The 20,525-nt window shown below is 43.8% G+C and overlaps 1 protein-coding gene across 6 annotated transcripts in view; it reads left to right on the forward strand.

Moving 5' to 3' along the window:
• Prdm2 (PR/SET domain 2) overlaps window positions 1-20,525 on the forward strand; it is a 106,117-nt gene that overhangs the window by 67,127 nt on the left and 18,465 nt on the right. For 4 of the 6 annotated variants that reach the window (XM_087906919.1, XM_087906917.1, XM_087906916.1 and 1 more), the window contains 2 exons: window positions 5,693-5,803; window positions 10,647-15,054. In XM_087906919.1, the coding sequence (XP_087763045.1) occupies window positions 5,693-5,803; window positions 10,647-15,054 (4,519 nt within the window). Of the gene's footprint in view, window positions 1-1,743; window positions 1,865-2,259; window positions 2,317-5,692; window positions 5,804-10,646; window positions 15,055-17,932; window positions 19,417-20,525 lie in introns of those variants that run through there. The other 2 variants (XM_087906920.1, XM_087906918.1) reach the window with 2 other exon arrangements.

Genomic DNA, 20,525 nt, shown 5'->3' on the forward strand with positions numbered 1-20,525 from the left:
GCAGGCACAGTGTCTCAGACACTGGTCCTCATCAGTTCTGCTATTGCAATTTCCTGATTCTCCCTTGAGTCACTTATGGTGGCCGACAGGTACACAGATACTGCAATGGGCTGGGATCCTTTGTGGAGAACTTAGTTTCATATGTGTTTCTAGTGCTTCTCTGTCTCCATACCCACTGTAGACCTTTAGACCACCTCCAGGGTAAGACAGGGTTGATACTTTGTCGCTTCCTGCCCACTACTGTCTTAAATAACTGACTATTCGAGGTGTCAGCATTGCCTCTATCTATTTATTCTTCTACCTTATTAACACGATCACAGGGGGGTTTAGCTTTAACAGTCTTACTGAAGCATGTACTTGGCTTTCTCCCAGGTAAACCTTTTTTTCTGGTTTTTGGAACCTAAGCTTGTATCTCAGTCATGTCCTGAGTACTCCTCAGTCAGTGCACAGCTATCTTTTCCTTACAGAAATGTAAAAAATTAAAAAAAAAGTATAATGAACTTAAGTGCTTTAATTTGCTTGAGATACAGAAGGAGTCTTATGTTTTATTTTTAAGAGTGAAATTAGAACCCAGAAAATACCATTAGCAGGCTTCCTGGAACACAGAGGATGGAGGGGAAAATTGCATGGGACTTGAAGTTCCAGATTGGGTACTGACTTGATGTGTTGTGTCTTGAGGTAGTCATATAATAATGTAAAGTTTAGAGCTGCCTTTGAGGTTAGGGAAACTGGATAGTTTTCAGAGTTCTCCTGCTCCATCGTGTTACGGTGGTTCTCACCTTTACTATAGCAGCTCAGTTTCTCCCACGCCCATCTCCCGTGATGTGTTCACTGAGCCTCTGTGCCCCTCATCCTAGCTCTCGGTGTGTGTTGGAGTCTTTCTGTAACTTCCTATGACAGCATAGTTCCAGTCTTCAGATTTCCTAGGAACAGAAGACAGACAGACAGAACCGGGGGTGGAGAGTCTGGATGGCAGTGCTGTGAGACTGGGAAGAGGAATCCTGACAGTGGAGGATCACACTTTCCCCTCTGTCTTCAGGAGAAGACAAACTGAAGAACTCTGAACTTGAAAGTATAACGTCAGTGAGATCCATGAGAAATGGATTTTGTTGGAGTGGCAGGAACAGAAGTTGCTAGGAGGTAGGGCTGGCTGGATGGTGAGGACTAGAGGCAGCAGACAGTCCAGTTTGATGGCCTCTGATTCTGTTCAGGGCTGCTCAGACCTTCACTGACCTTTCATGGCAAAGTGCAGAGTCTCACAGGCAGTCCTGACTGTCTAATTTAGAGTCTGAGGATGGCCTCTGTGTTGTCCTAATTCTGTTGATACTGAAGAGATGGCTAGCTCCCCAGTAAGGAGACAGCACACAGGGTGTGCTTCCCTGTTGTGCTGATTAAACATCTTTAAGTGAAACATTCCTTAGATGTAGAGTTTCCTGTTGTTTGTCTAGTTTATTTGAATAGTTAGAACATAAACCAGATTTGGGTTAAATTATTCATGTGCTGCCCTAAGCAGTTTTGATTTTGTAACTCCCACCCTGGGTGCTAGCAGTATAAGACTGTCTATTGTCTAAGAAAGCAGCCATTACAACTGTTGTTTATATGTCTTTATATGGAGCTGTTTGACTAGAAGTGCCTGTTTCCTTGGTGAATCAATCATGTTTGTTCTGAGCAGGGTTCTGTGTGGTTGACTGATACTTTGTGATGTCAGGGTAGAATGAAAATGGAAGAGTGCTTATTTCCAGCTGCTGTCCTTATGCTCAGTGTATAGGAGCTTCATTTATCAGGCTAGGGATGGATGTGCTGACTGAGCCATCACTGAGCTTTTATGAAATGGCAGCAAGAGACTGAAAGAGCACTTTGAATGGTATTGTCACTAATTCTAGCTCCTGAGTGTGTAGTTGAAAGGCCTGGGTAGACACCTCCCACCTCTGATCTGTGGGTGCCTCTATGATATTAGAGGCATAAGTTGGTACTTTGAGTTCTAGAAGAATGGCCCCTAGATGGTATGGGCGTGGTGTCATATAACATAGGCATGATACAGGTCTGACAACCTAATACATTGGTCCTAACTTCAGCAACTTTTTTTTTTGTATGTGATAGATTTGATGTAGTAGATAATTGCTCTTTGCCTTTTTTTTCTTCGTCTTTATGTGCACATTCCTTCCCCTCAGCACATCAGATATTGTCCCTCATGCTATTCTTTGGGGCCATTTCCATTTCACTTTCCTCATGTTTCATTCCTGTATCTTTCTTGTCTAGACCAAGTGGAGCAGCCAGCTGGCAGTAGCGCCATGTAGGACCCTGCAGGAGCCCCTGGTAAGTGCACTCGTGTACTTGCCAAACACCCAGTGGTACCTCTTACTTCAGAGATAGAAGCTACAAGTCCTCTGTCCCCTTGAAGTTCTGATGAGTTATTGTGTTTTCTCTTGTAATCTCTTTGATGTAGCAGACAGAAACCAAGTACCTGGAGAGAACTTTTCTGATTAAGGAAATATGGCAGGTCCCATCTGTCCAACAGTGCTGGTGTGTGATAACAAACAGTTTCTCACAATAAGTGGGAGCAGAATTAATTTGTCACAAGTGTATTTGTCTTTTGGGTTCAAGCCTTCAGTTTCTCTCATAAAATAGCACTCTAATAGGACAGGCATATGGTTTTCTGGTAGCCCCTTCATCTCTAGTCAGAGGACCTCAGGAGAAGTATCTTGATAAATGGTTCTGATTGCGAAACTTTAGATGTTAGTCCTAGCTCCCTGAGCAAATGATAGTCTTACTAGATTTCCTGTTGCCACATAATCCATTGTTCACTAAGTTACCTTGGCGGTATCATTTTTCATTTATAGAATTGCATAATTTTAATAAATGTATAGATCACAGATTCCTGTATGTGTGTTGTGATCTCAAGTCTAATACATTGGTAGAGTCCAGTACTCTGACATTTGAGAGAGCTCCCCCAGAGAACAGGGGAGGTTTTGCTGTGCTCTGAGTTTTAGGTTGTCACACTGGGAAAGGGGGCATTGTTGCTGAATCTTGTGAGTAGAGTGCCCCTGCCACCCTGCAAGATGCAGTGAAACGTGCTCTGGTCAGTCAGCATTCTTCACGACAGAATTGTGACTGAATTGAGAGTCATTGTGCTATGCTTGAAGTCAGGCTAATTGCTCTGTTTGTGACTATGGTGTGCTCTTGTTCATCCTCTGAAGAAGGTTCAGGAGGTACTCGTCCTCATGTGGTCTGTCCTCACAATGGTTTGCATGTCCTACTGTGGCTTTAGGGTGAAAAAAGTAACTTGTTGTTGAGGAGCCCAGAAATGGACATGTGGTAGGAACTAGCTGTTTTAGTGGTGTTTTGTTTTGTTGTTTTTTAAGTCGGGGAATACAATGTAAATAGCATTTGTCTTTCACATACTTAAACAGCTACATTTTGAGTGTATCACACTGCAGGTTTTATTATAATGGAAGCATATTTAATGTTTTCCATATGCCTGGTTTGCTTCATGTTTCTACTTGTGCTCCTTGGGCATGGGACAGCACTTGGATTGTCAAATCTTTGAATTGCCTTGACAATGTATTCTGGTCAACAGATTGACTCCTGCTTTTGTAGTAAATTTTACAGTATGCTTTTATTTCTAATGTCTCTGAAGCTTATTGCAGAGGCCATGTTGAGATTACAGTTCTCTGTTTAAAAACTTGTAGACAGTTATAGTAAAGGGTCATACCCATTTCTTAGCCTGCTTGAGGACATGGGGTAGTACTGACTATACTAAGTACTAGTAGTAGTACTTTTTAGGAAAACACCTCTGTACCTGAATTTTGAGTGCACTGTCTGAAGGTTCCGCTTCTGGCCTGTGACAGTGGAGCAGTTCTACTGCATCGCATCGTCAGATTGTCATTTGTGTTTGTGTGTGTGGCTGGCATGCGTTTTGTTGGGAGTTACTAATCTCATTCAGACTGAACATCACACACAGGAAGGACATAGACATTGAGGATAAGGACTATTGAAAGGGGAAGAGTGCAGATTCTGTTCAGCACAGATCCTTCAAGAGCCTTTGTCAGAAGTTAACAGTGTAAGGTCAATCCAGCAGGGCGTCCGGAGAGCCTCCCTCCCTCTGTGGAAGGTGCCTGTGTGTCTGCCATAGCACTGTAAGGTAGAGACGGGAGTCTGCCTCGTGTGGTGCCGATTAGTATGATTCTTCACCTGGAGATGGGGTCACCATTGCCATGATCCTCTGCCCTTTGACTTTGGTTCATACCAGAGTGGTGGTGCTTCTGGTCATGTGTGCATGTGTTCCAAGCCATGTCAGCTGCAGGTGGAAAAGAATATGTGGGCGTACTGTAAGGAACTTCTAATCATACAGTTGCAAGAACAACCTGTCTCTCCCAAACAAAACAAACCCAAGCCTGTTTTCTTACTGGCTAAAGATTTAGGCACTTAAAATGATTATTTTAGGATTTTCCTTTTGAAGACGAACAAACGACTTGTTTCGTGTAGTTTGTTTTCTTGTTATATCTATTAAACTTTTATCAAAATGTTTTTAGTTAGTACTTTAATTTATAGTTGATTTCTGTACTTTCGTTTTATGCCATTTTGAGTTTCTGATATCAGTTGTCTTCATTTTAGCTGACCATTCCTCTTGTGATCATCTGCTGTTGAGACTGTCGAATGTGATTTCCCTGAGTTGCAAGTGATGGGTGGTTTCTTGTCTGTCTTCAGCTGAGGTGGATATAAAGGTGGTAGGAGGCTTGTTCGTGAAAAGCAAGAAAATATTTTTTTTTTTTTTCCGGGGTTTGGGGCTGGGAGGTGCGAGCAGTGCTGGAAGAGAGGAGAGTGCTGGGGAAGGGGCTTGACCTCACCTGGACTGACTACCAGTCTGGGGTCAGTCCTACGGTGCTCTCACCTGTGTTCCTTTGGGGATTCAGTTCCTTGTAACTTTTCAGTAAATGCCATGCTTTAATTTAGCCTTCTATAGTTTGGGATCACTTAGAATGCAGTTAGCATTTCCTGAACTGTGTGTGCCTCTCCCCATGTTGTTAATGAAATAAGGGCTATGCTGACTGAAATTATTCCTGATTCCTCTGCACTTGATGTTGGAGCCATGTTTATCCTTCGTAATGCAGTGCAAATGTTTACTTATAAAGTAGAAGCTGCAGTTACAGCTTATCCTATCTTCACTAATTAAAGGTTTTAAGTAATACCTTACTGTTTCTCTCCAGTATGCCTTTGCTCATATTATTTATATGATTTCAAACTTCATTGATTCTGAAGTTTCTTTTATATCATTATTATTTAATTTGGTGGCGGGGAGGTGAGCCAGGGTTTCTCTGTGTAGCTCTGGCTATTCTGGAACTTGCTCTGTAGACCAGGCTGACCTTGAAATCAGATCTGCCTGCCTCTGCCTCCCAAGTGCTGGAAGTAAAGGCATATGCTGCCACCACAACCTGGCCTGTTAGTAACATTTGAGAATACATTGTTCATTAATTTGATACCTATTATAGCCATGAAACTAAGGACCAAGTGCCTAAAAATGTAGAACTTATGAATTTTTTTCCTCTGACAGGATTTGATGGTACTCATAGTCAATCATTCATTCCTTTCTTTAGAATTGCCTATAAATACAGTTGACTTTGCTTCGGTTAATAATCGTTCAAGGATCAGAGTAATCGTTAATGAAAGTAAATAGATAAATGCTGTGTTTCAGGGAAGAAGAAATCCCAAGAGAACAAAAACAAAGGCATCAAAACCCAGGCCGCACAGCTGAAGGCAAGTGAACCAGACTCCACCTTTGCAAACATGAGAGGGTCTGCAGAAGGTAAGTGATCTAGAGCTTTGGGGTCTCAATATGTGTTCCTCATCTAACTTTTTGTCTTTTGGCTAGCCCACCTGAGAAGTAGTCAAGAATTATAGAGGGCCCAAAAAGCAAGAAAACTATCTGAGTTTAAGTATAGTAAACTGAACTTTTTATACCCCACCTCTTCTTCAAAATAAAATTATTATCCCCTTAAAATGAAGTAAAGCATGCTGCATAGTTGCATTCATAAAGAATGTAGTAGCTCAAACCTTTAATCCCAGCACTAGAGAGGCAGAGGCAGCAGGCCGGTCTCAAGGCTAGCCATGTGAGACTAGTCTATATAGTGAGACTGACTAAAAACTTATTTTTTCAAAACAAATTTTTTTGTGTGTCTGTGTTTGTGTGTTGAATGCTTTGAAAACAAATTCGTAATAACAAGCTAGGCTGGTAAGCCATGAAGATGCACTAGGTTACTAGTAATGTGACATTCTGATCTGCTCAGTTGTTACACAGATGCTATTTATTTAAGGAAATTGCCCTAATGATATACCTTATCTACGTGTGTGTGTGTGTGTGTGTGTGTGTGTATGTGTGTGTGTGTTATTAACAGTTACTTACAAATATCAGATACCTTAGATTCTGTATAGCAGAGTGAAAACGAGTTGGGTCATGATTTGTATCTTTTTTGTTTCTCTTCAAAGAATCCTGTTCCCCCTCCCCAGTAGACATCTCTGAGCATTGATATTCTAGATCTTTCATGATAGCAGTCAACTTTCCCTGCTCAATGCAGTTGTTTTGCATGGAGAGAGGACCACTTGTTCTTCCAGGCCGCCTGGCTAGCTTAGCCCCGAAATAACCACACAGAAATTGTATTAATTAAATCACTGCTTGGCCCATTAGTTCTAGCCTCGTATTGGCTAACTCTCACATCTTGATTTAACCCATTTCTATTAATCTGTATATCGCCACGTGGCAGTGACTTACCGGGAAAGATTGAGCATGTCTGTCTCTGGTGGCTCCATGGCATTCCTACAACCAAAGACAAAAGGACTTCCTACAACAACCACAGTTGAAGCCTCCATATTTGGGAATCTTATGTGTCTCAGTTACAGGCAAATTCACACAAGAGTCAGGAGCTTGCCCAAGATTGTTCATTGTGACACAGACAGATTTCAGAATATAAACTTGTGACTCTTGTGAATATGTGTGTGGGGGTATCAATATTTTGAATACTTTTTATGGCCACTTAATTTGCCCCGTTGATGATGATGATGATGACACTCAAAAAAATCTGTTTTTGTGCCCTTCTTGTTACTCAGAAATGGTTGGGTTTGTTGTGTACATTTCCTTTAGGGCGGCCAAGTGAGTCAGGTCAAAGGTCAGTGTGATTTTTTTAAACCAGAAGGAACTAACTAGAAAGAGGCGAACTTCCTCCATCCCCACACCTCCCTTTATGCACTATACAGTGGGACAAGTGAGAGGAGTTCATTTCCAGTCTTAAATCTAACTTGACTTCTGAGAGCAGATTTGCTAAGACATTTGTTTGGAAAATACAAACAATACTAAACATTTTTTATTTGAAAGTAAGAGTTTGAAAATGTCAGAGTTGCTGTTTCTTGTTGTACCATTAAACCATGAAAGACATTTGATACTCAGGCCCATTTTTTGGTACTGCTGGTTAGTGTGAGAGTCTCTTTGCCTAGTGCAGCTGCTGACCCAAGGTCTCCCAGCCCTTATGTTTGAAAGCCCAAGAAGATAGATACTGCTTTATGGCCTACCTTGTTAGATTGAGCACCTGTTACTTTAGACCAGTGGTTCTCAACCTGTGGGACCCCATTGAAGGTTACATATCAGATATCTACATACTAGATATTTACATTACAATTCATAGTAGTAGCAAAATTACAGTTATGAAGTAGCAAAGAAATAATTTATGTTAGGGGTCACCACAAAATGAGGAACTGTATTAAAGAGTCAAAGCATTAGGAAGGTTGAGAACCTCTGCTTTGGACTTAAAGATTAATCAAACCAGATTAATCATCAATTGTAGACAGCTTTTAAAACTAAGGAAACCACAGATTACCATTATTGATGTCCCTCCTGGCTTGTTGAGAGCACACGAAAAATATGAAATGTGTCTAAGGGAGAGAAGGCTGGTTTCTATTTAGAAACAGGAGCCTATTGCTAATGAGGTAGCAGCAGATGGTAGGGGTAGGACCCCTGTTTCTAGGAAATAGCAAGAGGGCGAGGCCCAGGTGCTTAGGTGAACTTGTGTTCTTACTTTTGTATTTGCTGTATTTGCAGAGCTTGTAGCACTTGCGCACTCTTGAGCATTTCATCGCTCTAGTGGTTCCTGTATGGACAGCCTGCTGCATCCTGACAGTTTAGTTGGACTGTTCTTTTTTGCCTCTGTCTCAGCCTATTGTCCAGCAGCACCTTTCCCACCTTAGTTTCAGCATTCAGAAAAGCCTTTTTCTCCATCTCTTTATCCATCCCATAGTTGAGTTTCCCAGATGACTCTTTCCTACATTCAAATGCTGTACTGGATGCTTTGTCTTTCATTTTGATGATCCCATTGTGTTTCCCTCAACATCCTTGATGGCTTTGGCTGGCATGGCACACTTCATGCCAGATAGACAATTAGTTTATTATAGAATAGTTTGTTGCTTGCTGTGTGTAGTTTCTGCCAGAATAATACTTGTCCTTGGTAATAATTTTATCCTGCTGTAAACTTAGGATGTGTGTAGGGCTTAGGGTTCTGATAGTCTGGGGTGACCCATGTCATCTACCGTGCATGCTCCATGGGGATCTGTCAGAAAGCTTGAGTTGGCCAATTTACTTGGTGTAGAAAAATTATATCTCTGCCTCTTTTGCAGTCTTCTGAATTCTGAGAGTGACCATGGGAGAACAGGCTGAATTCAATAGCATAGCAGTTGTTTCTCCTTACTGGGCATGTGACTTTGTGAGCCATCCTACCAGCATTCCCAGTAGTGGAAGATCTGATCTGGAAGAGTCTTCTGTTCTCTTTCACCTACAAGCCCATTCTCTTCCTTTATTGAAACCTTGAAAGAGCTCCTAATAGTCCTTCCATTTCCTTCCTTCTCTTTGAGGATTTGTCCTCACAGTTCTGCTGTGACAGTTGTCTTGGTCCCCAGATCTCCCTGTTGGCAAATAGGGCATATCCCAGTTTTAGTCCTTTATTTACCCAGCATCCTGCAGCTCTGGACTGAGTGGACCATTCCTTATTGTGACTTGTTTCTTGGCCTAAACAACATTCATCACTCAGTCCTACTTCGTGTTCTGTTGCTGTGATAAAACAACCAAAAGCAGCTTGGTGGTAGAATCAGTTTATTTGGCTTATGTACTCTGGCATGTTAATGAGGGAAGCTGAGGCAGGAGGAACTCTGCTTATAGAATTGCTTCAAGTCTCAAATTCAGCTACATTTTTTTTTTTATTCAGCCTGGGACCACATGCTCAGGGGTTGTACTGCCCACAGTGGGCTGTACCCTCCAACATCAGCCATCAATCAAGAAAATGCACCACAGATATGTCTGTAGGCTAATGTAATGGAGGCACTTCCCCAGTTTATGTTCCTTCTTCCCTGATAGGTCAAGCTGACAAAGACATTCACCATCACATCCACTCAGTGTCTGGGGTAATTGCTCATTAACTATTTTCCCCTGAGTACTTAGGTATAGGCAGGTGCCTCACCTCTGTGTTGACCTCAAGATTCTTATGAAATTCTACTTAATATATTACCATACCCTAAACTTTAGCTCATCCTAAGTAAAGTCATGATTTCTCACTGCCACATGTAAGCAGGATTACTGCAGTTACTTGCAGTCGTCTGGCTTCTCACCATAGCCAGGCAATGAGCACGTTTTGTCAGCTTCATTTATACAATCCATGTACCCCGGGTCTGATAAATTCCACCACCTTTCTCACCCTACTACCTGTGTGTCACCATCCTGCACCGCTCCTAGACCAGAGAGTTCTTCTTGCCCACCCTCCTTCCTTGCCCACCTAGGTTTTCTATTTCCTTCTAGTGAGCAATATGATTCTCTTTAAAGTGGAGCCATAAATGACTTCTCCGTTAAAACCACCTCCCTGTTAACTTGGGGTAATGGCCAGGTTCTCCTGATCTCTAGGTCCTAGGTTACCTCTAGTCTCTCCTCCTGGCGCCTATTCCCAACCTTGAAGCTGCTTAGTACCATCATGACTTAGAGCTCATGTATTTGCTGCTGCTTCTACCCAATGCATTCTGTCTGCCAGATGATTGCATGACTTATTTGGTTTGTCTCTTCAACTGTGGCTTCATTAGCAAGCCCTCCTCTGAACTGTCTACTTTAGGTGGACATGAGCACACAAGCCCAGAGGAGATTGGAGACTGCTGTTTTCTTCAGTGAAGTGTTCCTGATTCATAACAATTGGATTAGGCTTCTAAGAGATAGGAAGTTTGCTTGAACTGATTATATCATTCTAGAATGAGTTCTAGTTCTATCCTTCAGGTACAGTGTTAAGAATCGAATCTGATAGGTTTAGCAGGTTCTTTGAATCATGAGAAATTAATTTATAACTAGTTTCCTTACAGTTAATACCGACTGTTCCAATATTGTTGTAGGCACTATAGTTTTTATAAACAAAAAAGATCAACTTGTCCTGAAGTGTTGAGTGTTTCCTCATCCTAAGCAGGCCCTTTCATTTGTTAATTCAGTGGAAAGGATTTACAGCTAGCTCACCTCTATAAACAGTATGTTCTTGCTTACATATCTTAGTGCCTTCCAGCAATAAAGTCATAGGAGTTGATCACACAGCAGCCAGTGTGGTCTTATATCTGTGCTTCTGCCCCTCTGTGCTCCCTAGGTCCTAAGGAGGAGGATGAGAGGCTTTTGGCTTCTGCACCTGATCAGCCAGCCCTTCTTCCCGAGGTGATCAACCAGGATGCAGTTCCACAGGTGGCCACCCCTCTCCCCGCCTGTGAACCACAGCCAGAGCCAGATGGGAAACAAGAAGTCACAGATTGTGAGATCAATGATCTGGAGGAAGAGGAAGAAGAGGAGGAGGATGAGGAGGAGGAATTGGAAGAGGAAGAAGAGGAGGAGTTGGAAGAAGATGGGGAGGAAGAAACTAGCATACCCAATGAAAGCTCTGTGAAAGAGCCAGAAATACGGTGTGAAGAAAAGCCAGAGGATTTATTAGAAGAACCACAGAGCATTTCAAATGAAACTTCTGAAGACTCTCCAGACATGGCCCCTCTTCCTCACATCCCCAGAGCTAGAGAGGAGGCCAACGGTGATGTGTTTGAGACGCTTATGTTTCCGTGTCAGCATTGTGAACGAAAATTTGCAACCAAGCAGGGGCTTGAGCGTCACATGCACATCCACATGTCTACAATCAGTCATGCTTTCAAGTGCAAGTACTGTGGGAAAGCGTTTGGCACACAGATTAACAGGAGGCGGCATGAACGTCGCCATGAAGCAGGGTTAAAGAGGAGACCCAGCATGACACTGCAGCCCTCAGAGGACCTAGATGATGGCAAGGGAGGTAATGTCACTTCTAAAGATGAGTCAAGTCCACCTCAACTTGGACAAGACTCTCTGATGCTGAACTCAGAAAAAGCCTCCCAGGAAATAGTAAATTCATCTAGTGTGGAAGAGAACGGCGAAGTTAAAGAACTTCATCCATGCAAATACTGCAAGAAGGTATTTGGGACGCACACCAATATGAGACGACATCAGCGCAGAGTTCACGAACGCCATATGATCCCCAAAGGCGTCCGTCGGAAAGGAGGACTCCTGGAGGAGCCTCACCCACCAGCAGAGCAGACACCACCTTCCCAGAATGTTTATGTACCAAGCACAGAGCCAGAGGAGGAAGGAGATGCTGATGATGTCTACATCATGGACATTTCAAGCAACATCTCTGAAAACCTAAATTACTATATTGATGGTAAGATTCAGACCAACAACAGCACTAGTAATTGTGATGTGATTGAGATGGAGTCTAATTCTGCACACTTGTATGGCATAGATTGTCTGCTTGCTCCAGTAACAGTAGAAATTACTCAAAATATAAAGAGCACCCAGGTCTCTGTAAACGATGAACTTCCTAAAGAGTCTCCCAGTAGCACAAATTGTGAATCCAAGAAACGGAGAACTGCCAGTCCACCTGTGCTCCCCAAAATTAAAGCTGAGGCAGATTCTGACTCCACAGCGCCCTCATGTTCCTTAAGTTTGCCTCTGAGCATATCAACAACAGAGGTGGTGTCTTTCCATAAAGAGAAGGGGGTCTATTTGTCTTCAAAGCTCAAGCAGCTTCTTCAGACCCAGGACAAACTGACTCCTCCTGCAGGGATTTCAGCAGCTGAGATCCCTAAGTTGGGTCCCGTGTGTGTATCTGCTCCTGCATCCATGTTACCTGTGACGTCTAGTCGGTTTAAGAGACGCACCAGCTCTCCACCCAGTTCTCCACAGCACAGTCCTGCCCTTCGAGACTTTGGTGGGAAACCAAGTGATGGGAAAGCAGCATGGACAGACACAAGTCTGACTTCCAAGAAACCCAAATTAGAAAGTCGTAGTGACTCACCAGCATGGAGCTTGTCTGGGAGAGATGAGAGAGACACTGGAAGCCCCCCTTGCTTTGACGAATACAAGCTAACAAAAGAATGGGCAGCCAGTTCTCCTTTCAGCAGTGTGTGCAACCAACAGCCATTGGATTTATCCAGTGGAGTCAAACAGAAGTCAGAGGGTACAGGCAAGACTCCAGTCCCGTGGGAATCTGTATTGGATCTCAGTGTGCATAAAAAGCCTTGTGATGCTGAAGGCAAGGAATTCAAGGAGAACCATTCAGCACAGCCAGCATGTGGTGCTGCAAAGAAGAAGAAACCAACTACCTGCATGCTACAAAAAGTTCTTCTCAATGAATATAATGGTGTTAGCTTACCTACAGAAACCACACCAGAGGTGACCAGGAGCCCAAGTCCTTGTAAATCCCTAGATACACAGCCAGATCCTGAAATTGGTCCTGACTCGAGTTGCTCAGCCCCTACTGTTGAGTCCCCATCTGAAGTTGATGACCCTTCATCACCCTCTCTACAGACAGCCTCCGTATCTTCGAGTCAGCTGCCTCCTCTCTTGATCCCCACAGAGCCTTCTTCCCCATCTCCCTGCCCTCCTGTGTTAACAGTTGCCACTCCACCGCCTCCCCTCCTTCCAAATGTTCCCCTCCCCACTCCCTCTTCTGATGCATCTCCTCAGCAGTGCCCCTCTCCATTCTCCAACACCACTGCCCAGTCTCCCCTTCCAATTCTCTCCCCAACAGTGTCCCCTTCACCCTCTCCTATTCCTCCTGTGGAGCCACTCATGTCTGCTGCTTCCCCTGGCCCTCCAACACTTTCCTCCTCCTCTTCCTCCTCATCCTCTTCCTCTTCCTTCTCTTCTTCATGCTCCTCCACATCCCCCTCACCACCCCCTCTCTCAGCAGTGTCGTCTGTGGTTTCCTCTGGGGACAACCTGGAAGCACTTCTCCCTGCAATAACTTATAAACAGGAGGAGTCGGAGAGTGAAGGTCTGAAAACCAAGGAAGAGGCCCCGCCCACGGGTGGGCCGAGTGTTGTCCACGAAACATTCAGCAAAAGCTTTGTTTGCAATGTCTGTGAATCACCTTTTCTTTCCATTAAAGATCTAACCAAGCATTTATCTGTTCATGCTGAAGAATGGCCCTTCAAATGTGAGTTTTGTGTGCAGCTTTTTAAGGGGAAGACTGACCTGTCAGAGCATCGGCTTCTGCTTCATGGAGTCGGGAATATCTTTGTGTGTTCCGTTTGTAAGAAAGAATTTGCCTTCTTATGCAATTTACAGCAGCACCAACGAGATCTCCACCCAGATGAGGTGTGCACACATCACGAGTTTGAAAGTGGGACACTGAGACCCCAGAACTTCACAGACCCCAGCAAGGCCCGTGTGGAGCATATGCAGAATTTGCCAGAAGAGCCTTTGGAAACTTCTAGAGAAGAGGAGTTAAATGATTCCTCTGAAGAGCTTTACACGACCATCAAAATAATGGCTTCTGGAATAAAGACGAAAGATCCAGACATTCGACTGGGTCTCAATCAGCACTACCCGAGCTTTAAACCACCTCCGTTTCAGTACCACCATCGAAACCCTATGGGGATTGGCGTAACGGCCACAAACTTCACTACCCACAATATTCCACAGACATTCACTACTGCCATTCGCTGCACAAAGTGTGGAAAGGGGGTTGATAATATGCCTGAGCTGCATAAACACATCCTGGCATGTGCATCTGCAAGTGACAAGAAGAGGTACACTCCTAAGAAAAACCCAGTGCCCCTGAAACAAACTGTGCAACCCAAAAACGGAGTGGTGGTTTTAGACAACTCTGGGAAAAATGCCTTCAGACGGATGGGGCAGCCCAAGAGACTGAGCTTCAATGTTGAACTCGGCAAAATGTCTCCAAATAAGCTCAAGCTAAGTGCACTGAAGAAGAAAAATCAGCTGGTACAGAAAGCGATCCTTCAGAAGAACAGATCTGCAAAGCAGAAGACAGACCTGAAGGACACTTCCGAGGTATCCTCGCATATCTGCCCTTACTGTGACAGGGAGTTCACGTACATCGGCAGCCTGAATAAGCATGCTGCTTTCAGCTGTCCTAAAAAACCACTCTCTCCTTCCAAAAGAAAAGTTTCCCATTCATCTAAGAAAGGTAGCCACGCATCACCTGCCAGCAGTGACAGAAACAGCAGCAGCAATCCCCGGAGACGGACCGCAGACACGGAGATTAAGATGCAGAACACGCAGGCACCCTTGGGCAAGACCAGAGCTCGGAGCTCAGGCCCTGCCCAAGCCTCACTGCCCTCCTCATCCTTCAGATCCAGACAGAATGTCAAGTTTGCAGCTTCAGTCAAATCCAAAAAAACAAGCTCTTCATCCTTGAGGAACTCCAGTCCTATAAGAATGGCCAAAGTTACTAATGTTGAGGGCAAAAAATCCAAAGCTGTTGCCAAGAGTCATTCTGCTCAGCTCTCAAGCAAATCCTCCCGAAACCTGCACGTGAGAGTGCAGAAGAGCAAAGCTGTTCTACAAAACAAGACTGCTCTGGCCAGTAAGAAAAGAACAGACCGGTTCATAGTAAAGTCTAGAGAGCGGAGTGGGGGCCCAATCACCAGAAGCCTTCAGCTGGCAGCTGCTGCGGACCTGAGTGAAAGCAGGAGAGAGGACAGCAGTGCCAGGCATGAGCTGAAGGACTTGAGGTAAGCCCAGACTCGGGGAGGTGAGGACCGCCAGGAGAGCTGTAGCCGGCCTGGAGGATGTTTTGTTTCCCTTCCTATAAAATGTTGACACTAGCCTTTTAGCAAAGTGGCAGTTGCATAACTTGTAGTATACCCTTGCTGCTTTGACTGCTGTACAGATGAATAAATACGTTTTATTTCAGACTTAGTACTCACAAAGTGGTACATTTCTTTAATTTGTGGATGGAACTTGAACCCATTTCCCCATGTGAAAAGATAAGGTTCTCTGAATTCACATCTTGGGCAGTGTTTGTGTCACTCATGTTGGTTCCTGGTCCTACATTCCTTAGGGTGAAGTGGGTCACGAGTCCATTAGCAACCACAGTGCACTCTTTAATAATAGTTTGTGACTTAAGCATAGTTGCTAATGTCTAAGACTCTTTATTATTAATGCTTCCATTTGCTAGTGTTTAAAATTTAAATTTGTTCCACATTGCTTAAAATAAAATACCATATATCTTAAAAATGCCTTATGTTCCCCCACCCAGCCCTCTGCTTTCAGCCTTAGTGTGACCAGCAGTCAAGGTTCTAATGGGCAAGAAGAGTGGACTCGGCACTCAGATTGCAGGGAGGCAGAGCCCTGTGGCCCTGAGGCTCAGTGCCTTCCCCAGTAACATTAGGTTTCGTTTCATCTCACTTGACCTTACTGCCTTATTCCATGTTCTCCCCGTATTAGAAATGGTTCTCAGGGACAGACAGGATGATGTGGCCCTAGTTTGAACTGTTACATTAACTTCTCAGGCTGAGTTGATATACACTTGGAATTCCCAAATAATGTCTCAATGTCTCCAGTCAGTGGCCATCAGAAGGCATATACTTGGACACCTGCCTTCATTCTGGGCTGTCATGGCTATAATTCTGGGTGTTGGAAGCAGACAAAATTACGGACAGCTGTGGAGTGACTTGTAGAGAAGACCTAAGCACGCAGTTCCACTGTTACTGTATGACTGACTGATCATCTAGTTCTTGGTCCTCGTGTGCCTTGAAGCATAGCAAAACAAGAGCTTGAGACAGTGGGCACCAGCAAAGGCCGATTGAATGATTCACTGTAGGACTGAATGATTGGAATTTTTGAAGGTATTTCAAAACATGCTGAGTGTTAGTTGCTATAGATCTGGTCATCTTTGACCATACTGGTGCATAGGTGGCATTGTGGAGTTGGCTGTGGGGATAGAAAACACTGTTTTCAGTCGTCTGCACGCCGTTCTTGTTATCGGCCTCTGTTCTAGGGAATTCTGCACAAACGGAACATAGCTGAGCCATCGTTTTTGTGGGTTACCATTAAGAACACCTCCAGGTGGTTGATGCTTTAGGATGTCCTGTTCTAGTATTTTCTAAAAGCTTTTCCTCTTTCATACTGGATCCTGTTGAGACTTTTCAGGAGTAAATGTATAAAGGTCACCCACTTTGCTCTTACTGGTATTGTAAAGACTCCTTAAGGCTAAAGTGCCCCCAAATGTATCTTCTTTATTCCAGGAAACTTTAAACTATTCTGATAGTTAACAGAGTTACGTTGCTGGAGTTAAAGTTGACCTAAAAGTATCGCTTCTTAAAGTAACAGGTAATGAAAACATAGATGATGCAATAGCTGTCCCTGGTAGCTAATCTTTTTCCTTTGTGAGTCACTGCCCCTGTGCTGTAGACAGATCTGCAGAATGGGGGCATCATCCAAGGCACTTACCATGGGGCTACAACTTCATGAATTGTTTTGGACAATTAAAAACCGAATGTCCAATGGGACATGATGTTTGACTCTCTAGACATAAGACTGGGTGTTTCTGCAGAGTGTTTAGTTATTAGTATTTCATAACAAATGTAGACAGCAGTAGGATTCTTGGCTGCGGGCATATGTACACCAGGTGTTTTCTAACTCAGGGCTGATATAGGCTAGACTGAGTTCATTCTCAGAAGCTTGTGTGTTGTATGCTGACAAGGGAGGAACGTTTACTGATAGTGGTTCTCTGTTCAGTGTTTCTCTCAGTTGGCTTAGAGGAGACTCCATGATGCAAGCAGCTGTTGTTCATGGAGCTCCCATGGGCAGTGATTTGCTGTCCTCAGCTCTGCAGAACTTGCAGCTCACTCCTGCCTGCTTGTTAATTGCAGCAAACCATAATTATTTGAAAGCCAGTATAGGGTTCTGTAGTTTTTTCATGGACATGGCTGCCACGAGCCACAGGCATAACCAGAACACAGCATTGAGCACAGGAATCCACATATTATCAGCTGACCACTTCCAGAAGCATCAGCTGGTATGCCATTCTGGGGGTAAAAAGCCACACACTCCAAATGCTTTTCTCACAACAAAACCACATGTGCACATATGCACCAAAAAACAAAACAAAACAGGTGAGTCTTGCCCTGGGTGTGTAGCACAGTCTGCCTGGGCCTTCTTGCTGCTGCCTTTGTATATCTTTTGAGGACTTCTTTCTAGAAAGGAAGTCAGACTCTTACTGTAGTCTCTCCCGGTGATCCAAAGGGCTGCTCTATCTGAGCAATGTTTCATTATCCACAACACCCCGTCCTCCACCACCAATGCCCAGAAGTTAGAAAGCTAGAAAAGAAGCAACTTTGGGACAGATTCTCCGCCACTTTCTCCGCCACCACCAAGTGCTGAGTTAACAAAGTACCCCTCTCCCCTGACAGCCTCACCCACTGTAGGTAGGAAACAGCCCTGCGTCTTGGAGGTCGGCGTAGCGATACTAAAACTATTAGAATCATTTATGTGTTTCTGTCTTGGCGACATTTGTCTTAGAGTCACTTCACCTTTTTCTTTAACATGGTCAGTTCATATAAGGTTGTGTTAATGTTGTCATTTATCTTCAGTTTTCTTATTTTCTAGGAACTTCCTGTAGAAAACCTCCCACCCCCACAAAACAAACCTTAACTGACTAAAAGATATTATATGCTCACTGTAGGATAAGCACTACAGCAAAGGATACGAACTCTACCCAGCTTGCAAGACCAGTTGAAGCTGACTCAAAAGTTGACAGCTGCTTACCAACAGGTTTCTTTTCCTGGTTAGGGTTAGGCATCCATCTCTTTGGTGTGCTCACATGTGTACTGGACTCTCGGGGGATCCAAAGAGAAGGGTGCCGTAAGACGGGCTAGATGGACTGGCTCCTTCCTCATTGCCGGACTGACAGCACAGCTCTGAGTCTGGCAGAGAGCAGATTGGGGAGTGATCCAACTGAACCTTGCAAAGCAAGTGCTCTTGTTTCATCAGTGGTTCTCATAGTTTCAGGGATGACAGATCAGGTGCACTCACCTCAAAATGCTTGCTCACACACCAGCCCTTGATACCTTTCTTTCGTGTATATTACACAGAGAGGCATCTAGCCGATCTCTACCCTTGCCCTTTTTTTAAAAAAACCACAAGCAGATTGGCAGCACAATGCAGAGGAAACCAGATTGGAAATGGACTTCTTTTTATGCCTCTATTAGTGTCATGTTTGTCTATCCAGGTGGACGCTATCCTCTCACTGCCTGGCATCAATTTAGAGCTGTTATATTATGAGATACTATGTAGCAGTGTGTCAGTATGGAAAGCATCCAGGCCTGTATAGCTGTCTGTATCAGCACACCAGGCCTTACACTTCAGTCTCAGTAGATTGAAAGCAAGGTTGGCCTCTTTCTTCCGAAGTGGATCAGTACCACTTCTCCATGAGTCCTGATACCCCCAGATTCGTGACTGAGTTGGTGGGAAATGGCTACGTTTTATTCATGCTGTGTTTTGTACTTAACCTTAAAAGTAATCTACCTCTTAAAATTTGTAGTTTAATACTTGTTTGATGAATTTGTGCCACTTTAACCTTTCACTATCATTCCCATTTTGTTACATTTCTGTTAAGGAGATTTTATGTTGAAATACTGTATAAAGCATTTGTAGCCATTTAAAAATAAAATATTTAAAATTATTTAAATTGTTTTGGGTGCTTCAATTGTATTAATGTGATTTACATCTTATATTTTTGTTCACATTGTTAATCTGGACAGTGTCTGCTGTACTGAAGTTTGCTGTTAGTTATTTTATTGCTTCTTGTTGCAGAGTACTATAAAGACTATTCTAATGGAAACATTAAATTTACTATTTGACCTATGAAAGGGATTGTTCATTGATTTTAACCAATGTAGCCTTGACGGAGTTTATTACAGACATACAAGAGTGATGTTTGCTATTTTGCCCTCTTAGAATGGATACATCCTCTGCTTGTTAGATGGCTAAGAAAGATTTTTTTTTCATGTTATTTAAAACACCTGATAACTAGGGAAGAATTGGATGGTTCATTCTATAACATTGTAATCAATAAACGAACGCATTGTAAACACTTGTGAAAGGACTGTATTTTGTCCATAAGGGGGAGCAGGCTACTTGGACCTTGTTTGGTGTGTAGTCTATGTAGTCGGCCACCTGTGTCTTTCTGGCGTCAACTGAGTTCTGTTAATTGCAGTTGCTTCCTTTCAGAGGGTAGACATGTAGCTGGATCAAGCTTGTGGATTCTGAGAACAGTTCAAAGGACTGAGGGTGTTACCTGAGATCTCAACTGCATCTGTGCTGTGTGCATTTTAATTTGCAGGTTGACTTTTATAGTTCTCCCAGGCATGGATGAAAAGCTTGTGTTTCTTCCAGGGGCATTAACATGTGTATAGGGGGCCTTTTCCAGTAGCCAACCACTCTATCACTTTGTGTCCTAGAGCCCATTATCTGACCTTCCTCTAGGGAGAGGACCCGCGGGCCTGACAACCTGTCCAGGTGTTCACAAGTCTACCTACCAGGCTCTCAGAAACCCAGGGAGAAGGAGGGGAGCATGATGAAAGTTGGAAATCCCTTCAGCAGTTGTTCTTGTAAATGCTGTACACAAGTGCACACAGATGTACCGCAGTGCCCTACCAGGAAGCCAGATCTTGATGGCACTCTAAGAAGCAGCGTCCCTCCCTCCATGTCCATTTAGCTTACATTCATCGGACCCTTGTCCTTTCCTGGTGTTTGGTGACTTAGCCTTGGGTGAGTGCTGTTTCCTGGATCTTAGTTTCCAGTGTGCAGAAAGCAAGGAGTGGACTGTTGCTGGACCTGCACGCTACCCCACCCACACTGGTAAAGAACAGCCGGGTGTGTGCTTCTCCTGATCTCCATGATGTCCTTGACTCTGACAGGTGCTGGTACCTCAGGTACATTTGCCAAATGGAAGCGTTCCCAAGGCGCCATGCCATCCATGTCCATCTGGTAAAGAAGGAGCTGTTCCATTCCAGTTCCTCTTACCCTTTATGTAGTCTACATAAAGATTGAAATAGCTTTTAAACATTAAAAAGCTAAACGACTAGAGCTTTCTGTCCCTTTGACTGTCTAGAGGCACCTCACGTCATTTCTGGTGGTGAATCTAGTGCTGGCTGTAGCAAGCACTAGATTTCTAGAGCTGGATTGTAGCAAGTTCTTC

Source organism: Myodes glareolus, chromosome 6 (genome assembly GCF_982192425.1).
Source record: "Myodes glareolus chromosome 6, mMyoGla1.1, whole genome shotgun sequence".
Classification (NCBI taxonomy): Eukaryota; Metazoa; Chordata; class Mammalia; order Rodentia; family Cricetidae; genus Myodes; species Myodes glareolus.